The following is a 17,213-nucleotide window of genomic DNA, read 5'->3' as shown; positions in this document are numbered from 1 at the left end:
GCCAAAGCCCAACACAATATTAGGCCGGTGTACCACTTTCTTTGCCTCTTTGTTGTACGAAACGGCCATACTCTTCGTTCATTTTCACTGAAAACTGTTGCAGCTGACAATCCATGTGACTTCAGATATTTTACCATTCTTCAAGTGCTCCAGGACTGAAAATTTATTATAAATTGCATTTTTATGTACAGAACAATGAATTCCATGTGTCGACCATTCCAATTTTCCGCCCTTTCATTGTTAGTTAAACCTTCTGCATGCATTGTAAAGTCTTATGGAAAGTCAGTATTCTCATCCTTCCTTTTTTGCAAACAGTGACTGGACTTGTGAACATCGTTCATGCAACGAAAAAGTAGCGAACGCTAAACCGCGATTCTGCCGAAGAAGGAGAGGTTTGGCGACCGAAAAATGCCGCACAGTTGTGTTGAATGAAATGTCGCGCTGTTCTGCGAACTTTGAGAGGGTCCGAGAAAATCCGAACCTCGTCCCACACGTGGCATGCGCACGCTGCACGTGTTAAGTTTGCCACGCCGCGGCCGGCCTTGCCCTAGATCAGGGCTTCCCAACCTTTTTTAGCTGGCGGACCCCTTCTTCAGTCGAAAATGCATGGCGGACCCCGAGTCAGTCAAGAGCACAGTAACTTTAAATTTCAGAGTGAAAGCCATGGGAACTGAAAGCTTCTTAATGTAAGTGCCATGCCAAATGACCCCCCTCTCCCCTAAGTATCAATAGTCTTTGGTTTAGAGATGAATGAAAAAACTTGAGGTCAAAAATCGACTAATGAAACAGGTAGTGCACTGACAAGGCAAGTTTAACATTTAGTGATGCCTGGGGCCACATACGTACCAGCGAGCGCTGTGATTGGTCGACAAAGCTCCGCGCATGCGTAAAAGATTTCAGCGCATCTAGCGCCGTGAGCCGGGGCACAAACGACCCCCGTATTGTTGCGAAACAGTCGATCAGAGAAGCCGCAATCTCCGGCACTAAACTGCGTATGCGTTCTCACTTAGGGACCGCAAAGGCTGCTTGGGAATACGACCTGAAGTAAAAGTACACATGTTCTTCACACGAAAAGAAGTGATGAATTTGTTCACATTTTTATTTAATAATTTTATTCATTATTTTACATGATTTGGTGAAAGGTGGCCGCGGACGCCCTAAAAAGAACCGGCGGACCCCTAATAGGTCTGCGGACCACACGTTGGGAAGCCCTGCCCTAGATAAAAGCTTCCAGGTGACGGCTGTAGATGGCAGCACTTTTCATACTCAGCTGTTTAATGAAGTGTACCATGTGCTGCTCAGTTACTCTGTGTAGCAGCGAGTCTGTGGTTTATCGACTGCTTTGGGCACCGAAAGGTAATCACATTGGAGTTCGAAAGAAAGGGGTCAAGAAATACTTCAATGAAGACGACGCAAATACTGAAACAGTGTAAAATTTTCAAAACTAATATGTCAGTAACAAATGCTATATTTGCTACTTTAAGAGCCCACTGAAAATCTCTAAGCATTGCTAAGTGTGAAGAATTCAGACTACTTAAGACACGAAAGAATTTTTATGTCACCATCTCTCACTTCAACGGAAACTAAGACACTGGTGATGTAGGTAATACTTTCGGTCGGAAATTAAAACGTTTATATGGAACATTAAAATTAAAGAAATTAGTAATCTGATTTGGGAAATTTCTACTAATACTTTGGTGAAGGTCCGCTGAATACAAGTTGTGAAGCGATACTATCAGTAGCCACTCAACATTAAATTCTATTTTCCACTGAACATCATAATTATATAAGAAGTCCACAAAGAAACTATGATTCGTTAGTTAAATAAACGGCTTGACCAGCTCACATCCTGTTGTTGCAATTCAGAAATGATAATTATCTACATTCCTCTCTAGAAGAACAAATGACTAACCTCCTATTGCGGTATTGGCTCCAATTAACCACCTACTTATCGTCTCTACAATAAACTACTGTCTGCTGGTAACAGAAGCGCGAAATAAGGAGCGTTTGAGAAATACAAGGTGTATCCAGAAAGTATGTTCCGATGCTGGCACAGAAAACCCAATCATCACTAAGCAAACTAGACTACTGGCCATTAAAATTGATACACCAGGAAGGTTACGTGCCACAGACGCGAAATTCAACCGACAGGAAGAAGATGCTGTGATATGCAAGTGATTAGCTTTTCAGAGTATTCGCACAAGGTAGGCGCTGGTGGCGACACCTACAACGTGCTGACATGAGGAAAGTTTCCAACCGATTTCTCATACACAAACAGCAGTTGACCGGCGTTGCCTGGTGAAACGTTGTTGTGATGCCTCGTGAACCTGGGTGCAAGAATGGCAAAACGTCATTTTTTCGGATGAATCCAGGTTCTGTTTACAGCATCATTCGTGTTTGGTGACATCGCGGTGAACGGACATAGGAAGCGTGTATTCGTCATCGCCATATTGGCGTATCACCTGGCGTGATGGTATTGGCTGCCATCGGTTACACGTTTCGGTCACCTCTTGTTCGCATTGACGGTACTTTCAACAGTGGACATTTCAGATGTGTTACGACCCGTGGCTCTACCCTCCATTCGATCCCTGCGAAACCCTACATTTCAGCAGGATAATGCAAGACCGCGTGTTGCAAGTCCTGTACGGGCCTTTCTGGATACAGAAAATGTTCGACTGCTGCCCTGGCCAGCACATTATCCAGATATCTCACCAATTGAAAACGTCTGGTCAATGGTGGCCGAGCAACTGGCTCGTCACAGTATGCCAGTCATTACTCTTGATGAACTGTGGTATCGTGTTGAAGCTGCATGGGCAGCTGTACCTGCACACGCCATCCAAGCTCTGTTTGACTCAATGCCCAGGCGTATGAAGACCGTTATTACGACCAGAGGTGGTTATTCTGGGTACTGATTTCTCAGGATCTATGGACCCAAATTGCGTGAAGATGTAATCACATGTCAGTTCTAGTATAATATATTTGCCTAATGAATACCCGTTTATCATCTGCATTTCTTCTTGGTGTAGCAGTTTTAATGGCCAGTAGTGTATTACTCTTGGTTCATACCGAATGCTGCACATATCGCAGCTCCATTGCATCGCTTGCCTTGCAAGAATGTCCTCCTTGTTTGGAGAGATGAGTGCAAATAGCTTTCCAAAAACTGAAAGATGCGTTGCTCAGTGATCGATGCTTACTTCACTTTGATTCTGACAAATTAGTTGTGTTGCAAACTGACGCTTCGTCTTATGGAATCGGTGCAGTGATTTCGCACAGAACTGGTGACAAAGACAAATCTACCGCTTTTGCGTCAAAAGTGTTGTCCAAGGCTGAGTGTATGTATTGAAAAATTCAGAAAAAACTCCCATACATGCTAGTCAATGGGCAAGTCCACTGGTTTTGCTCCACAAACCGTCAGGTCTCATTCGCCTCTGTGTTGGCTTTAAGTCAACAGTCACCCGACACGCTGTGATTGGTATTTATCCATTGCCACTCCCAGACGGTCTCATGGATAGATTAGACGCTGGTCGCTACGTTTCAAAAATTGATTTGCGGGATGCATATCTTCAAATACTAATAGATGAAGAATCACAAAAAGTATGTGTTGTGAACACTCATCTGGTCTTGTTTAAATGTTTCCGTTTGCCTTTTGGCAGTGCCTTCGCACCCCCATTTTTCAATGGTATTCTGCTGACTGCTCAAGTACCAAACCGTTTAAACTATTTAGACGATATTGTCGTCCAAGTCGTACTCCTGAAGAACACATTGCAAATCTACTTGCTTTGTGTGTTATCTGATGCATTGTAGACTGAGCAAGTGTGATTTTCTTAAACCTGAAGTACAATATCTTGATCTTGTCATAAACATTATAGGTTAACATCCTCTTCAGTAGCATTTGTTAGCCATACGAGACCTGCCAATACCTCGCAACGTCACAGAATTGCAGTCAGTTTTGGGGAAAATGAACTATTATTTTCGGTTCATACCGAATGCTGCGTAAATTAGGTGCATGTTTGGTGGTATGTGCAACTTCTATAAAACTTAGCCGGGTTCTGATGCCATTTATTGTATGTCATCTTCTCTTGCAGTACTGCCACCACGTTTTCTTATTCCATTTACTTTCTGCCTTACTTCTCCCTGAGCGGCAGCAGCAGCGCGTGTCGATAAGTGCACGGTCATACTATCCGTGGAGCGACCGATGGTATTTCCGGGTCGTCGTATGTCTGGAAGTCTGTTGGAGACGGACCAGCAGTGCAGTCGGGATGCAGCAGCAGTGAAGTCGGCGACGGAGCGGCGGTGAGACGCCGACAGCCAGTGCTCGCCAACCACTGGCGACACACATGAGCTGTCCAACGGAGGGAGATTGGAGAGGGACGACCGTTGGTTGGTCGTCCGGTTGGTCGTCTCATCGGCCGACGTATATTTAGTCCTTTCACCATTTCCAGGCCTGGGCAGTCGGTTGACATGGAGCAGCAGGGAAGTCCCCGTCGCACGGAGTAGGGTCAGAGCCACTGGCGGCATGCACGCGCGGTTGGAGTGTGAGACGCTGCTTTCAAGTGCTACAAAGTTCGTCGCCCACCGATCTAGCTCATGAGAGTTGAATCCTCACTTAACATACTATCGATCCTCAGCTGTTTACATTTGTTGGTTTGATCCTAGTGGTGGCTTTTGGGACATTCTTGTGAGCAAGAACGTGGGTGTTTTCAAGTTGTCTAATATTCCAGCCATCTTCCTGTGGAGTTTAACTTAATTTATTTTCTGTTATTGAAGTTGACGAGCGGTATCTTCTGCCTTGTGGCCATTGACGTTCCAGTTACCTGTCCTGGTCGTTGATGTAATTTTAGGCAGTGTATTTTCCTCGTCGTGTTGTTGCTGTCTAGCACAGTGTGTAGTTCGGCGGCTGCGGTGTTATTGGTCGTTGTGGGCTCCAGTATTCTGTGTGTCGATGTATTGAAATCTTGTGATCGTTTTGCTGGCTGCATGGAGCGGAACTGATCTTGTTTATTGGTCGGACGGCTGTCTGTCGGCTTCGTTGCCGTCAGATTAAGAAGTCGTTGCACAGGCTGCCTGTCTTACCTAAACGGGCATTAGCGTTACAATCCCAGGCCAACCCTTGGAAACTTCTGAGCGCCGTTCCTTGTGTGTTACATAGTAATTTTCCTCTTTGGGTTTTTAGTTACTTGGTTAATTGTGTGGCATTCAGCCGAGTATCAATATCTCTCAATTAATGTTCTTGTCTTGCCCTTAAGGCATGAGATTGTTATTCTTTTATATGTGGCCTTTATCCCAATTTTACGCGAGATTTTTTTAGGTAAGGCTTTCTGCCTAAAAGGCATTAAGGCGTTAAACATATTTTGTCGGCATGTGGCCTTCAGCCGAGTATTAATATCTCTTAAATTAAATTTCTTGTCTTGCCCTTAAGGCATGAGATTGTTATTCTTTATAGGGCCCTTCCATATGAAATGTTTTAAGATACGGCCCTCTACCTTCTAAAATCGAAAATTTTCTTTCTAGGGATTAAGCCGTTAAATTATTTGTAGATGTGGAGCCTTCAGCCGAGTTTTAATGTCTCGTAAATTAATGTTCTTGTCTTGCCCTTAAGGCATAAGATCGTTATGCTTTTGTTTTAAGATAAAGCCTTCTGCCTTTTGATTTAAACTCTTCTTATTTATTAATATGCAGCCTCGAGCCAAGTTCAATTAAAATTAAATTGCTAAGGCCTTCAGCCTGTTTGGATTGAGGATTTAGTAAATATTCTTGGGTGAAAGCTCCAGAAGAAGCTCGTATTTCAATTTCTTACTTAGGTCTTGTGTCTTGGATTTTGAGTATGGCCATCAGCCGATCTAAGGTTAATCAAAGGAGGTCGATTAAAGTTTTGAGTGGTTTGCATCCTTGTTGTAATATTGTGTGAGTTGCGTTGGCAAGACAGTGCTTCTTATCATAAGTCATTACCTGTCAGGCAAGAATTTTTGGACAACAGCATTATATGAATGTACTGTCCGTCCAGAATTCCGAGCTAAATCCAATGCAATTGCTCTGGGATGAGTTAGAAGCTGGCTTCGCTGGAGACTGAAGCGCCCAACGCTGAGGAATATTGGGTTCTCATTTCTCCATATAATTTCACACCCTCAGCAGAATAAAGGCCTTGATAGAGATGAAACTTTAACACACACTTTATTAATTTTCTCTAATAGATGTCCATATACCGTCGAGGAAACTGAATGTCTACTGAGAAACGGGCCATGTTATTTACATGTGACATAAACACCTACATTTTGATACTACGAGCTGCGTGTTGCATGCTCAGGAATAATATGTAGCACTTCCTTTATGAAGTAAAGACAATTAAGTACAGATACATTCTATTAATCTGTCAAATGAGATTATTTTAGCCAGTAGTTTTCTACTCGGTTTTATGTGGCCTGCCACGAATTCCTATCTTGCACCAACCTTCATCTGAAAGTAGCACTTACACCCTACACACTCAATTAATTGTTGGATGTATTTCAATCTCTGTCTTTCCCTTCAGTCTTTACGCTCTACATCTCCTTCGTCTTGCCAGTGTTTCCGTATGTCGCTGATTCTGGAGAGTACCCCCTCATTCCATATCTGACAAGTCCACCTAATTTTCAACACTTTTCTCTAGCACCACATTTCACACGCTCCTAGTCTCCTCAGTTCCGGTTTTTTGCCACTGTCCACCGTTCAATATCATACGAAGTAATAATCCAAACATAAATGTTTCATAGTAGCAGAATTATGTTGGCTAGTTGTACCCATATTGCCTTTGCTACTACGCTTCTCATGCCCTTCTGGCTTTATATATCAAGGGTTATTTTGGTTCCATAATTTCTTAATATCGGCTACTTCATGACCACCAATTTCAGTGTTAAGTTTTCTGACATCTGCTATTTCTCAGTAGAATTTTCTTTTAGTGATTCATTCTCAATTCACATTCCTTGCTCACCAGACTCTCCATTCAATCAACAGATCCTGTAACTCTTCACTTTCGCTGAGGATAGCAATGTCATCAACAAATTTTTTCATTGGCATCCTTTCACCGCGAATTTTAATTCCTCCCTTGAATTTTTATTATATTTCCATCACAGCTTCTTGAATGCGTAGATGGAATAGCAGGGGCAAAAGACTGCTCCTGTCTTACACACTTAATCTGAGCACTTTGTTCTTTATCTTCCAGTCTTACTGTTTCCTCTTGGTTCTTGTACATGTTGTAACCTACCTGTCCTTCCCTGTAACTTAATCATATTTATATAAGACTTTCGAAGATCTTGCAGAGTTATATAATGTCGAACGCTTTTTCTACGTCAAAAAACGTTTTACTTGCTTCCATTACAACGTACAACTTTCGAACACCGTGTCTGGTGCCATTACTTCTCCTAAAGTCAAACTTACCGTCATCTGACAGTTTCTCAATTTTCTTTTTACTTTTTCTGTATATCATTCTCGTCGGCAGCCTGGATGCATGAGTAAGAAAGGTGATTGCGCACTACTCCTCACACTTATCTGCCCTTGCTATCTTGGGAAATATGTGGATGATATTTTTGTAAAAGAGTGATGGTATGTCGCCAACTCACAGATTCTACTCTCCAACTTGAATTGTCGTTTGGTTTCCACTTTACCCAAAGAACTTAGTAGTCCTGATGAAGCGCTAGGTACCCTGTCAGTTTGTTGTCAAATCATCCAGAGTTCTTTAAACTACTGGCTCTAATAGTAGATCCTGTACATCTTCCCTGTCGACACAGATTCGTTCCTCTATCAAATCATCGAACAAGGTCCCTATTCGTAGAGGCTCTCAGTGTAATCTTTCCACCTATGTGCTCTGTCTTCTGAGGCTGGCAGTGGAATTCCCATGGTGTTTGTAATTCTGATTTTTCTATATTATTTGTCAGTCCTGCAAAAGACTGTTTCTTTTTAGTTTTGTCACAATTTTTCTGCAGTTGTTTCACCTAATCTATACGGCACGTCCCACATATGCCATTTCTAAATGGCCTACACTGAGGTGACAAGCCATTCAGTAGTGGTGTGCACATATACAGACAGCGGCAATGTCACACACACAAGGTACAAAAGTGCAGTGCATTGGCAGAGCTATCATATGTACTCAGGTGATTCGTGTGAACGGGTTTCCGTTGTGATTATGGCCACACAGTGGGGATTAACTTTCAACACCAAATAGTAGTTGGAGGTAGATGCATAGGACATCCCATATCGGAAATCGTTAGGGAATTCAATATTCCAAGATACACAATGTCAAGAGTGTCCCAAGAATACTAAATATCAGGCATTATCTCTCATCACAGTCAATGCTGTGCCTAACAGCCTTCATACAACGACCAAAAGCAGCGGCTTGTGCATGTAGTGGTCGGTGCTAAGAGACAAGCAATACTTTGTGAAATAACCGCAGAAATCAATGTAGAATATACGACGAACGTATCTACTAGGACAGTGCGCCAAATTTGCCGTTAAGTGCTGTGGCAACAGATGACCAATGCGAGTGACTTCACTACCAGTATGTTACCACCCGCAATTCCTTTCCTGGTCTCGTGACCATGATGGTTGAATGCTAGACGACTGGAAAAGCGTGGCCTGGTCAGATAAGCCTCGGATTCAGTTGGTGAGAGCTGATTGTAATGTTCAAGTGTGGCGTAGATCCCACGAAGCTATGGACCCAACTTGCCAAAAAGGGACTGTGCAAAATGGTGTTGGCTCTGTAATGGCATGCTATGTGCTTACGTGGAATGGGCTGGGTCCTCTCGTCCAACTGAACGAATTATTGACTGTAAATGGTTATGTTTGGCTACTTGGAGACCATTTTCAGCCATTTGCTGACTCAATTTTCTCAATCAACGATTTAATGTCCTTGGGCAACAACTGTCCACGATTGATTTGAGGAACATTGTGAACAACTGGTGTAAATGATTTGGCCACCCGGATTGCGCATTATGAATCCCACCGATGATTTATTGGACATAATAGAGAGGTCAGTTCTTGTACAAAATCTTGCAGCAGGAACACTTTCGTAGTTGTGGATGGCTATAGAGGCAGCCTGGCAATGTATTTTTACAGGGGACTTCCAACGACTTCTTGGGTCCCCACCACCTCGAGTTGTTGTTCTAGGTTGCGCACAAGGAGGTCTGACATGACATTAGGAGGTATCCCACGACTCTTGCCACCTCAGTGAATGTAGCTGTATTCCTGTCTTTCTCTGAACATTTACATGCTTTCTTATTTTGTTGATCAGTTGCAGTCTTTCTACAGTTACTCAAAGTTTCTTCGAAGTTAGCTTCCCTTTATCTGTGTTTATCTGTCCACCACCTGTGATTTTACGTTCTAGAGATATCCACTCCTCTTCAATTAAATAGCCTACTGTGATATTCCTTACCGCCGTTTACACATCGTTCATTAACTTCAAGCACATCTCATCATTTTTCATTACTGCATGATGCTACATCCTTCTATGCTGATTCTTCTGGACGATTCTGCTAAAAGTCACTCTACTCTTCATAATTATTAAATCTTTGTGTACATCTGGGTACACCTTACGTTCCAATATCTGATGTCGCAATCTCTGTCTGACCATGAAGTAATCCAGCTCGAATCCTTCAGTGTCCCTGGGTATTTTCCAAGCATATTTTTCCTCACATGATTCCTGATCAGAGTATTCGTTATTACCATTTCAATTTGACTGCATAATTCAACTAGACGTTTACGTCTCTCATCACTGTGCCAAACCCATAATCCCCATGACAATTTCTTCTTTTCTTTCCTCTACAATCGCATTTCAATTCCATGCTTCCTCTCTTTTCTCCTTTTCATGTGTCGTTGCCATCTGTACCTGAACTACTGTTGTCGGTGTTCGTTTGATGTCGAATCGCCGGCCGGTGTGGCCGAGGGGTTCTAGGTGCTACGGTCGCAGGTTCGAATCCTGCCTCGGGCATGGATGTGTGTGATGTCCTTAGGTTAGTTAGGTTTAAGTAGTTCTAAGTTTTAGGTGACTGATGATCTCAGATGTTAAGTCCCACAGTGCTCAGAGCCATTTGAACCATTTTTGATATCGAATCTGGTGAGAAAAACTCTGTCATTGAGCAGTTCACAGTAGCCCACACACTCCCCTGCTTTCCTATTTATAACGAATTCCATTATACAATTTGCTGTTGATATTACCCCAATGTATCTTATGACAAATCCTTTGCTTTCTTCTATTTCACATCAATGACCCCCATTGTATCTACACTGGGTCTTTGCAGTTCCGTTTTTAGACTCCCTAGCTTTCCAACTACAACCAAACTTAGGAATTCAAAGCTCCGAGTCATAGAATGTTATCCCTCTGTAACTTATTCTACGGTCACTTCCACCTTGACAGTCCATTCCCAGGGATCCAAAAAGGTAACTTGTCCAGAATATTTTCGCAATGCAGATGGCGTCACGACAAGGTTCTTCTGGAGGTTTCACCCTAAAATATTTTCTAAATCCTCAACCGAAAGAGGCTGAAGGTCTTAGCAATTTAATTTAACTGGAACTTGGCTGGAGGCTGCATGTAAAACAATAAGGAGAGTTACCATCAAAAGGCAGAAGTAGCTATCTTAAAATATTTCATGTAAAAGGGCAAGACAAGAACATTAATTTAAGAGATATTGAAACTTGGCTGAAGAAAGCAAATCAGTAAATAATGTAATGGCTTAAGCCCTAGAAAGAAGAGTTTGAATTTTAAAAGGCAGAAAGCCGTATCTTAAAAATTTTCATACAAAATTAGGCTGAAGGCCCCTATACAAAAATAAAAATCCCATGCCTTAAGGACAAGGTAAGAACATTAATTTTAGGTGATATTGATACTTGGCTGAAGGCCACATATCAAACAAATTGTTCAACGGATAAAGGCCTAGAAAAGAGTTTAAATTTAAAAGGCACAAAGCTTTATCTTAAAACATTTCATGCAAAAGGGCAAAACGAGGAAATTAATTTAAGAAATATTAAAACTCAGCTGAAGGCCTCACATCAATAAAATAACTAAAACCCAAACAGGGAAATTACTATGTAGCACACAAGGAATGGCCCTCAGAAGTTTCCAATGGTTAGCCTGGGATCGTAACACTAATGCCCGTTTAGGCGAGAAAGGCAGCCTGACCAACAGTCTCTAAATCGGAAGGCAACCCAACCGACAGACAGCCGAAGAAGCAAGCACCTAATTTCGGTCACCGGACCAAAAACATTACAACCAAATTGCCAGCGAGGCGAAGAGACCATTAACACTTGTCTTCAAATATTGTTGTGTTAATAGGCCCAGGCACAATAACTACTGACATATATGAACGTCGCAACGGCTGTGGAACTACACGTCGTGGGGGACAGCATCAACTCAGTATGAAAACATTCACTCGCTGCTCTGTCTTAGCCGATCAACTGGCTAATGCAGTAAGCAGACAGCATTACAGAACTTCTACATCTACATCGATACTCTGCAAATCATATTTAAGTGCCTGGCTGAGGGTTCATCGAACCACCTTCACAATTCATTATTCCAATCTCGCATAGCACGTGGGAAGAATGAACACCTATATCTTTCCGTATGAGCTCTGATTTCCCTTGTTTTATCTTGGTGATCGTTCCGCCCTATGTAGGTCGGTGTCAACAAAATATTTTCGCATCGGAGGAGAATGTTGGTGATTGGAATTTCGTGAGAAGATTCCGTCGCAATGAAAAACGCCTTTCTTTTAATGATCTCCAGCCCAAGTCGTGTATAATTTCTGTGACACTCTCTCCCATATTTCGAGACAATACAAAACGTGCTGTCTTTCCTTGAACTTTTTCAATGTAGTCTGTCAGTCCTATCTGGTAAGGATCCCACACCGTGCAGCAGTATTCTAAAAGCAGACGGACAAGAGTGGTGTAGGCAGTCGCCTTAGTAGGTCTGTTACATTTAGTAAGTGTCCTGCCAATAAAACGCAGTCTTTCGTTATCCTTCCCCACAACATTTTATACGTGTTCCTTCCAATTTAAGTTGTTCTTTACTGTAATACGTAGGTATTTAGTTGAATTTACAGCTTTTAGATTAGACTCATATATCGTGTAACGGAAGTTTAACGAGTTTCTTTCAGCACTCATGTGGATGACCTCACATTTTTCGTTATTTAGGGTCAACTGCCACTTTTCGCACAATTCAGATATCTTTTCTAAATCGTTTTGCAGTTTGTTCTGATCTTCTGATGACTTTATTAATCCATAAACGACAGCGCCATCTGCAAACAACCGAAGGAGGCTGCTCAGATTGTCTCCAAAATCGTTTATATAGATAAGGAATAGCAAAGGGCCTGTAAAACTACCTAGGGGAACGCATTGCTCAGTCGAACTGACACACGGTACACAGTGTTGCATGAAACACTGCCACAAGAAACTCGAACACTCGTAAAACGCATGACTCATGAACAACTAGGACATATCACAGGCGGACACACACACAAAAACGAAGGACAGTCGGTGACGAAACACGTCGTCTGACCACACGACCGACCAGCAGGCAACCAAGGCCATTGGCACTCAAATCACGTGTATCAGCAATGGTCGGGCGAATCATGCCTATGCGGAGCTCACTGCAGCTCCAAACAGACTGAACCCGATGTCTGTCGGGAAGTGGGAGACACGGCGATCCTGGTACAATGGCTCTGACCCAATCATGCAGAGGAACTCTTGCCCATTGGCCAAGACGTTCCGCACAAGAAGGAACCAAACCACATCCTGCAAGATGAGCCAGTGATGTGGCCCAGAAGCGGTGAAAAAGACCAAATATATGTCGGCCGATGAGACGACCAGCAGTCGTCCCGCTCCAATCTCCGTCCGTCAAACAGTTCATCCTGTGTCACGAGCGGTCTGCGAGCACTGGCTGTCCGCGACTCACCGGCTCTCCGTCCCCGACTTCACTGCTGCTGCGTCCCGACTGCACTGCTGGTGCGTCTCCAATTCAGCCGACTTTCTTCGGATGGACGACGTTCCACAGACATTGGCTCGGACCCAGCCATGCAGAGGGAACACAGCCGACATCTCTGCACAGGAAGGAACCGAAAGAAAATACACCTCGTCGATGAGGCGACGGACCGAACGCTCAACCAACGGTCGCCCTCGCTGGTACTAGCTGTGCGGACCTCCCTGAGGCTCAGTATCTGACTGCACCTACGTTTCGACTGCACTTCTGCCGCGTTCCAACTCCAACCGCTCCAGGTCCGATCACCCACACTGACTACCAGACACACGACGACACGGAAATACTGTCGGTCGCTCCAGAGATGGTACGACAGTGCACGTATCGAAAGACCTGCTGCTGCCGCTCACGGACAAGTAAGGTAGGAAGGTAGTGACGCTAGTAAGTAGAATAAGTAAACTAGGCGGGGGTATTGTAATAGAAGATGACATGGAATAAATGGCATGAAACACGAGCCATACACGGCTCAGGCGTTCCCACAGACCCTGTGAGAGAATATCTCGTTATAGTGTAGGGAGAGTAATCCTGGAGATGCAAGACAATGCAAGTTTCAGAAAGTCCTGGTCATGTGGTGAGGCATCCTAATAGTGAAGGTGATTGCTAGTCATAAGCAACAATCAAGATCCAGCCCCTACAGAATTAATTCATAAGATAGGGAACCATCCCTGAAAACAGAAACTGCCTCCAACACACCAACACAGTTGCTATCTTTGGGGATGTATTCAGTATTATTGCATCTTACAACAAGTAATTTCATTAAGCGGATCAGTTGTGTTAGGAATTGAAAATACGCCAAGTTACAAACCCGCAGAAGACTGTCGAACGTCACAGTTTATAAAAGCAGTAACTTTAAACGACAACTATAACTTCTGCTTTATCAAAAACAGGAATCAGCGACATTCCATTTCTTTACTTTAACACTAGGCTATCTCCCCAACATGTCGCGCTCTAGTTGTGAACAGTCTGCACAAGAAGTGATGGAACTCACCGCAGGTGAGAGTCGGCGGCGTCATCAGGCTGTGGAGTGGCCTGGGGAGAGGTGGGGGGCACAGCTGTGGCTGGGCTCCGGCCGTCGTCGCTGTGGCCACTGTGCGGCTGCGAGGAGGGGCCGGTCCTGCTCTCTCCAGCGCTCGGCGTGCTACACAGAAGGAACACTGCCTCCAAAAGGGTTTTCACATCGAGTCCACAGTGGTCAGATTACCACAGACTGTACTGCTGAGGTACTGTCCACACACAGATAATGGAAAACACACTCGCAACTGCAGTAGCGAGCCCACTAAGATGAATCACTCAGAATTCAGATAATCAGTTTACACACTGCTTCTCCTAATTTTCTCATACCTGTAGCCTAGAATATTACACAGTATTTGGTACAAAATAAAGCATAAATATAAGGCTCGTACGTAGCTCAACAATTGTGTTTATGACCGCTATGTGTTGACATAGTTTCAAAGCACAACAGCATAAATCACAAAGGAACTGGAATGACAGCTCCCCTTCAATGCACTTAATGTGTTGCTGCCGTCATGAGATGATGTTTGTAGGTCGTGTGTTAAGGGAGAGTTGAACGTCAAATGGGCAGACGTGGAGCAGGTGAGGCACCACAGGACACTTCAATTTTCACTGTCTATTCTTTTACAAATAATTTCGTGAAGATGTGTCCGCGCGAGCAAGAAGTTCTAGATTCACACTCCTAACTGTGGAAGTTCAAAAACATAACAAGATATTTTTTAGATGTGACATTTCATAATTTTTTTCTCTTACTGTTTGCTGCATTTATTGCTATAGGTACACTTCCCTTCATAAGCATGAGAGATTCTTCGATGAATTTCACACGCCATACAAACCAGTTATAGGTGTATGAAACTAAAACATTTATTTAATTCATGAAAAAATTAATTAGTTGTCTCATTTTGAACTTCGTCTTTAGAAACAATTCAAATTTTGTAGTTAAATATTTCAATTATTACCATACTTTTTAATATATTTGAAAAACTCTAGAATTTTGCCCTAAAGAATTTGTGTTTAATAAACACACCAGGTTACAAAGTAATAGGATATTTATTTTGGATGTTATATGTACCTAAGTACAGATATCTTTGTTTCGCGGGATATGGCAGTTAACGTTTCTCCTTGTATTTTTTATTCATTTACAGCTGCCCACCTCCATAAGAAGGTCCTTTTCAATTTTCCTAAACCAGTTTTCTTTCTTTTCACATTTCTGTGATACACTCTTCTCTCATCCCCAAAAATAATTTATCTGTTTCACTACACTCTCTCTCTGTCCATTGCATAGAAAGCTTTCATGGAGTTCCCTCCTGGCTTCATTCTCAATTTCTCTAAAACGTATTTCCTGCTTTTCGCTCCATCATTAGAACACGAAATTGGATCATAAACACCAATAGCATTTATTCCCGCAAAATATGGTTTTATGACTCTTTCCTATACACATTGTTTAAAATTTTGATTTGGGTTTTGGGTACCACCAAGAAGACATTTCTTCAATAAGTTTTCATTTGTAAGTCTTTGAACATAGGTTTGATGGCTTCCATTACAGCAGTTGGTAGATAATTCCTGTGATGATATTCTTCACTACCAGCACTAAGAGATTGCTGTCCTGAGCCACTGGTGTCATATTTGTTGCAGCACCATTCACTGTGTATATGTTGCCCTGGTGACGTTGTTTAAGGTTGAAGCAACGAATTCTAGGCATCTTGTGCGATAATATGCCACAAACGAACACAAAACATTCTGTGTAAATTTGATCCGATTTTTCAACCACGTAAATAATGTTATGTACTGTCTCAACCTGTGAAGAATCGTTTCATTTCGTCAGCCATTCTGGATACTTCGGTTCTTGTTGAGGCACTGTATACTTAAACATAGACTCTACATCATAGTCTTAGATGGAGGTTATCTTTCCAGTCTTACCTGATTCACTGTCTACAGACTCTACCCTTCTCTTCTGCTGCTGATAAACCCCATAAATTTATGTTCATGTATGTTAGTCGTATAGCAATGCACCATCAACCTGCTTCCACTTCCATTCCCTTCAGGATCAATTTGGGAGATATCTAACCAACAGTGAAACTAGAAACTCTATCCACTACATCAATATATCCAGTATTGTATTGCAATGTATTGTATGTTAACTGGGGACCTAGAAACGAAGGAGAGGCTCCATTCCCACCACAGCCACAGTAGTCTAAAACCCCACGACGACTACCGCAGTCCACTGCACCCCTCCGCCACCCCACACCGAACCCAAGGTTATTGTGCGGTTCGAGCCCTGGTGCACCCCCCAGGGAACGTCTCACACCAGCCGAGTGTAACCCCTATGTTTGCGTGGTAGAGTCATGGTGGTGTATTCGCACGTGGAGAACTTGTTTGCACAGCAATCACCGACATAGTGTAACTGAGGCGGAATAAGGAAAACCAGCCCGCATTCGCCGAGGCAGATGGAAAACCGCCTAAAAACCATCCACAGACTGACCAGTTTACCGGACCTCGTCACAGATCCGCCGGGCGGATTCGTACCGGGGACCAGGCGCTCCTTCCCACCCAGAAAGCCGTGCGTTAGACCACACAGCCAACTGGGCGGGCTAATATATACAGTAACTTTGGAAAAGAACTTAGCAAACATTCCCCATACTACTACACTGAGCAAAAATTTGTTATGAAAATAATCTACACAGTCAGTGCAGATCTACATCTACATCTACATTTATACTCCGCAAGCCACCCAACGGTGTGTGGCGGAGGGCACTTTACATGCCACTGTCATTACCTCCCTTTCCTGTTCCAGTCGCGTATGGTTCGCGGGAAGAACGACTGTCTGAAAGCCTCTGTGCGCGCTCTAATCTCTCTAATTTTACATTCGTGATCTCCTCGGGAGGTATAAGTAGGGGGAAGCAATATATTCGATACCTCATCCAGAAACGCACCCTCTCGAAACCTGCCGAGCAAGCTACACCGCGATGCAGAGCGCCTCTCTTTCAGAGTCTGCCATTTGAGTTTGTTAAACATCTCCGTAACGCTATCACGGTTACCAAATAACCCTGTGACGAAACGCGCCGCTCTTCTTTGAATCTTCTCTATCTCCTCCGTCAACCAGATCTGGTACGGATCCCACACTGATGAGCAATACTCAAGTATAGGTCGAACGAGTGTTTTGGAAGCCACCTCCTTTGTTGATGGACTACATTTTCTAAGGACTCTCCCA

At 43.2% G+C, this 17,213-nt stretch overlaps 1 protein-coding gene across 4 annotated transcripts in view; it reads right to left on the bottom strand.

Annotated features, from left to right (window-relative positions):
- Positions 1-17,213, bottom strand: part of LOC124720476 (speckle-type POZ protein-like) — a 100,297-nt gene that overhangs the window by 20,012 nt on the left and 63,072 nt on the right. For all 4 annotated transcript variants that reach the window (XM_047245833.1, XM_047245835.1, XM_047245834.1 and 1 more), the window contains exon 5: positions 13,980-14,129. In XM_047245833.1, coding sequence (XP_047101789.1) covers positions 13,980-14,129 — 150 coding nt within the window. The remainder of the gene's footprint in view (positions 1-13,979; positions 14,130-17,213) is intronic.

The sequence above is a fragment of the Schistocerca piceifrons genome, chromosome 11 (genome assembly GCF_021461385.2).
Source record: "Schistocerca piceifrons isolate TAMUIC-IGC-003096 chromosome 11, iqSchPice1.1, whole genome shotgun sequence".
Taxonomy (NCBI): Eukaryota; Metazoa; Arthropoda; class Insecta; order Orthoptera; family Acrididae; genus Schistocerca; species Schistocerca piceifrons.
This window is presented reverse-complemented; position numbering and strand designations above follow the sequence as displayed.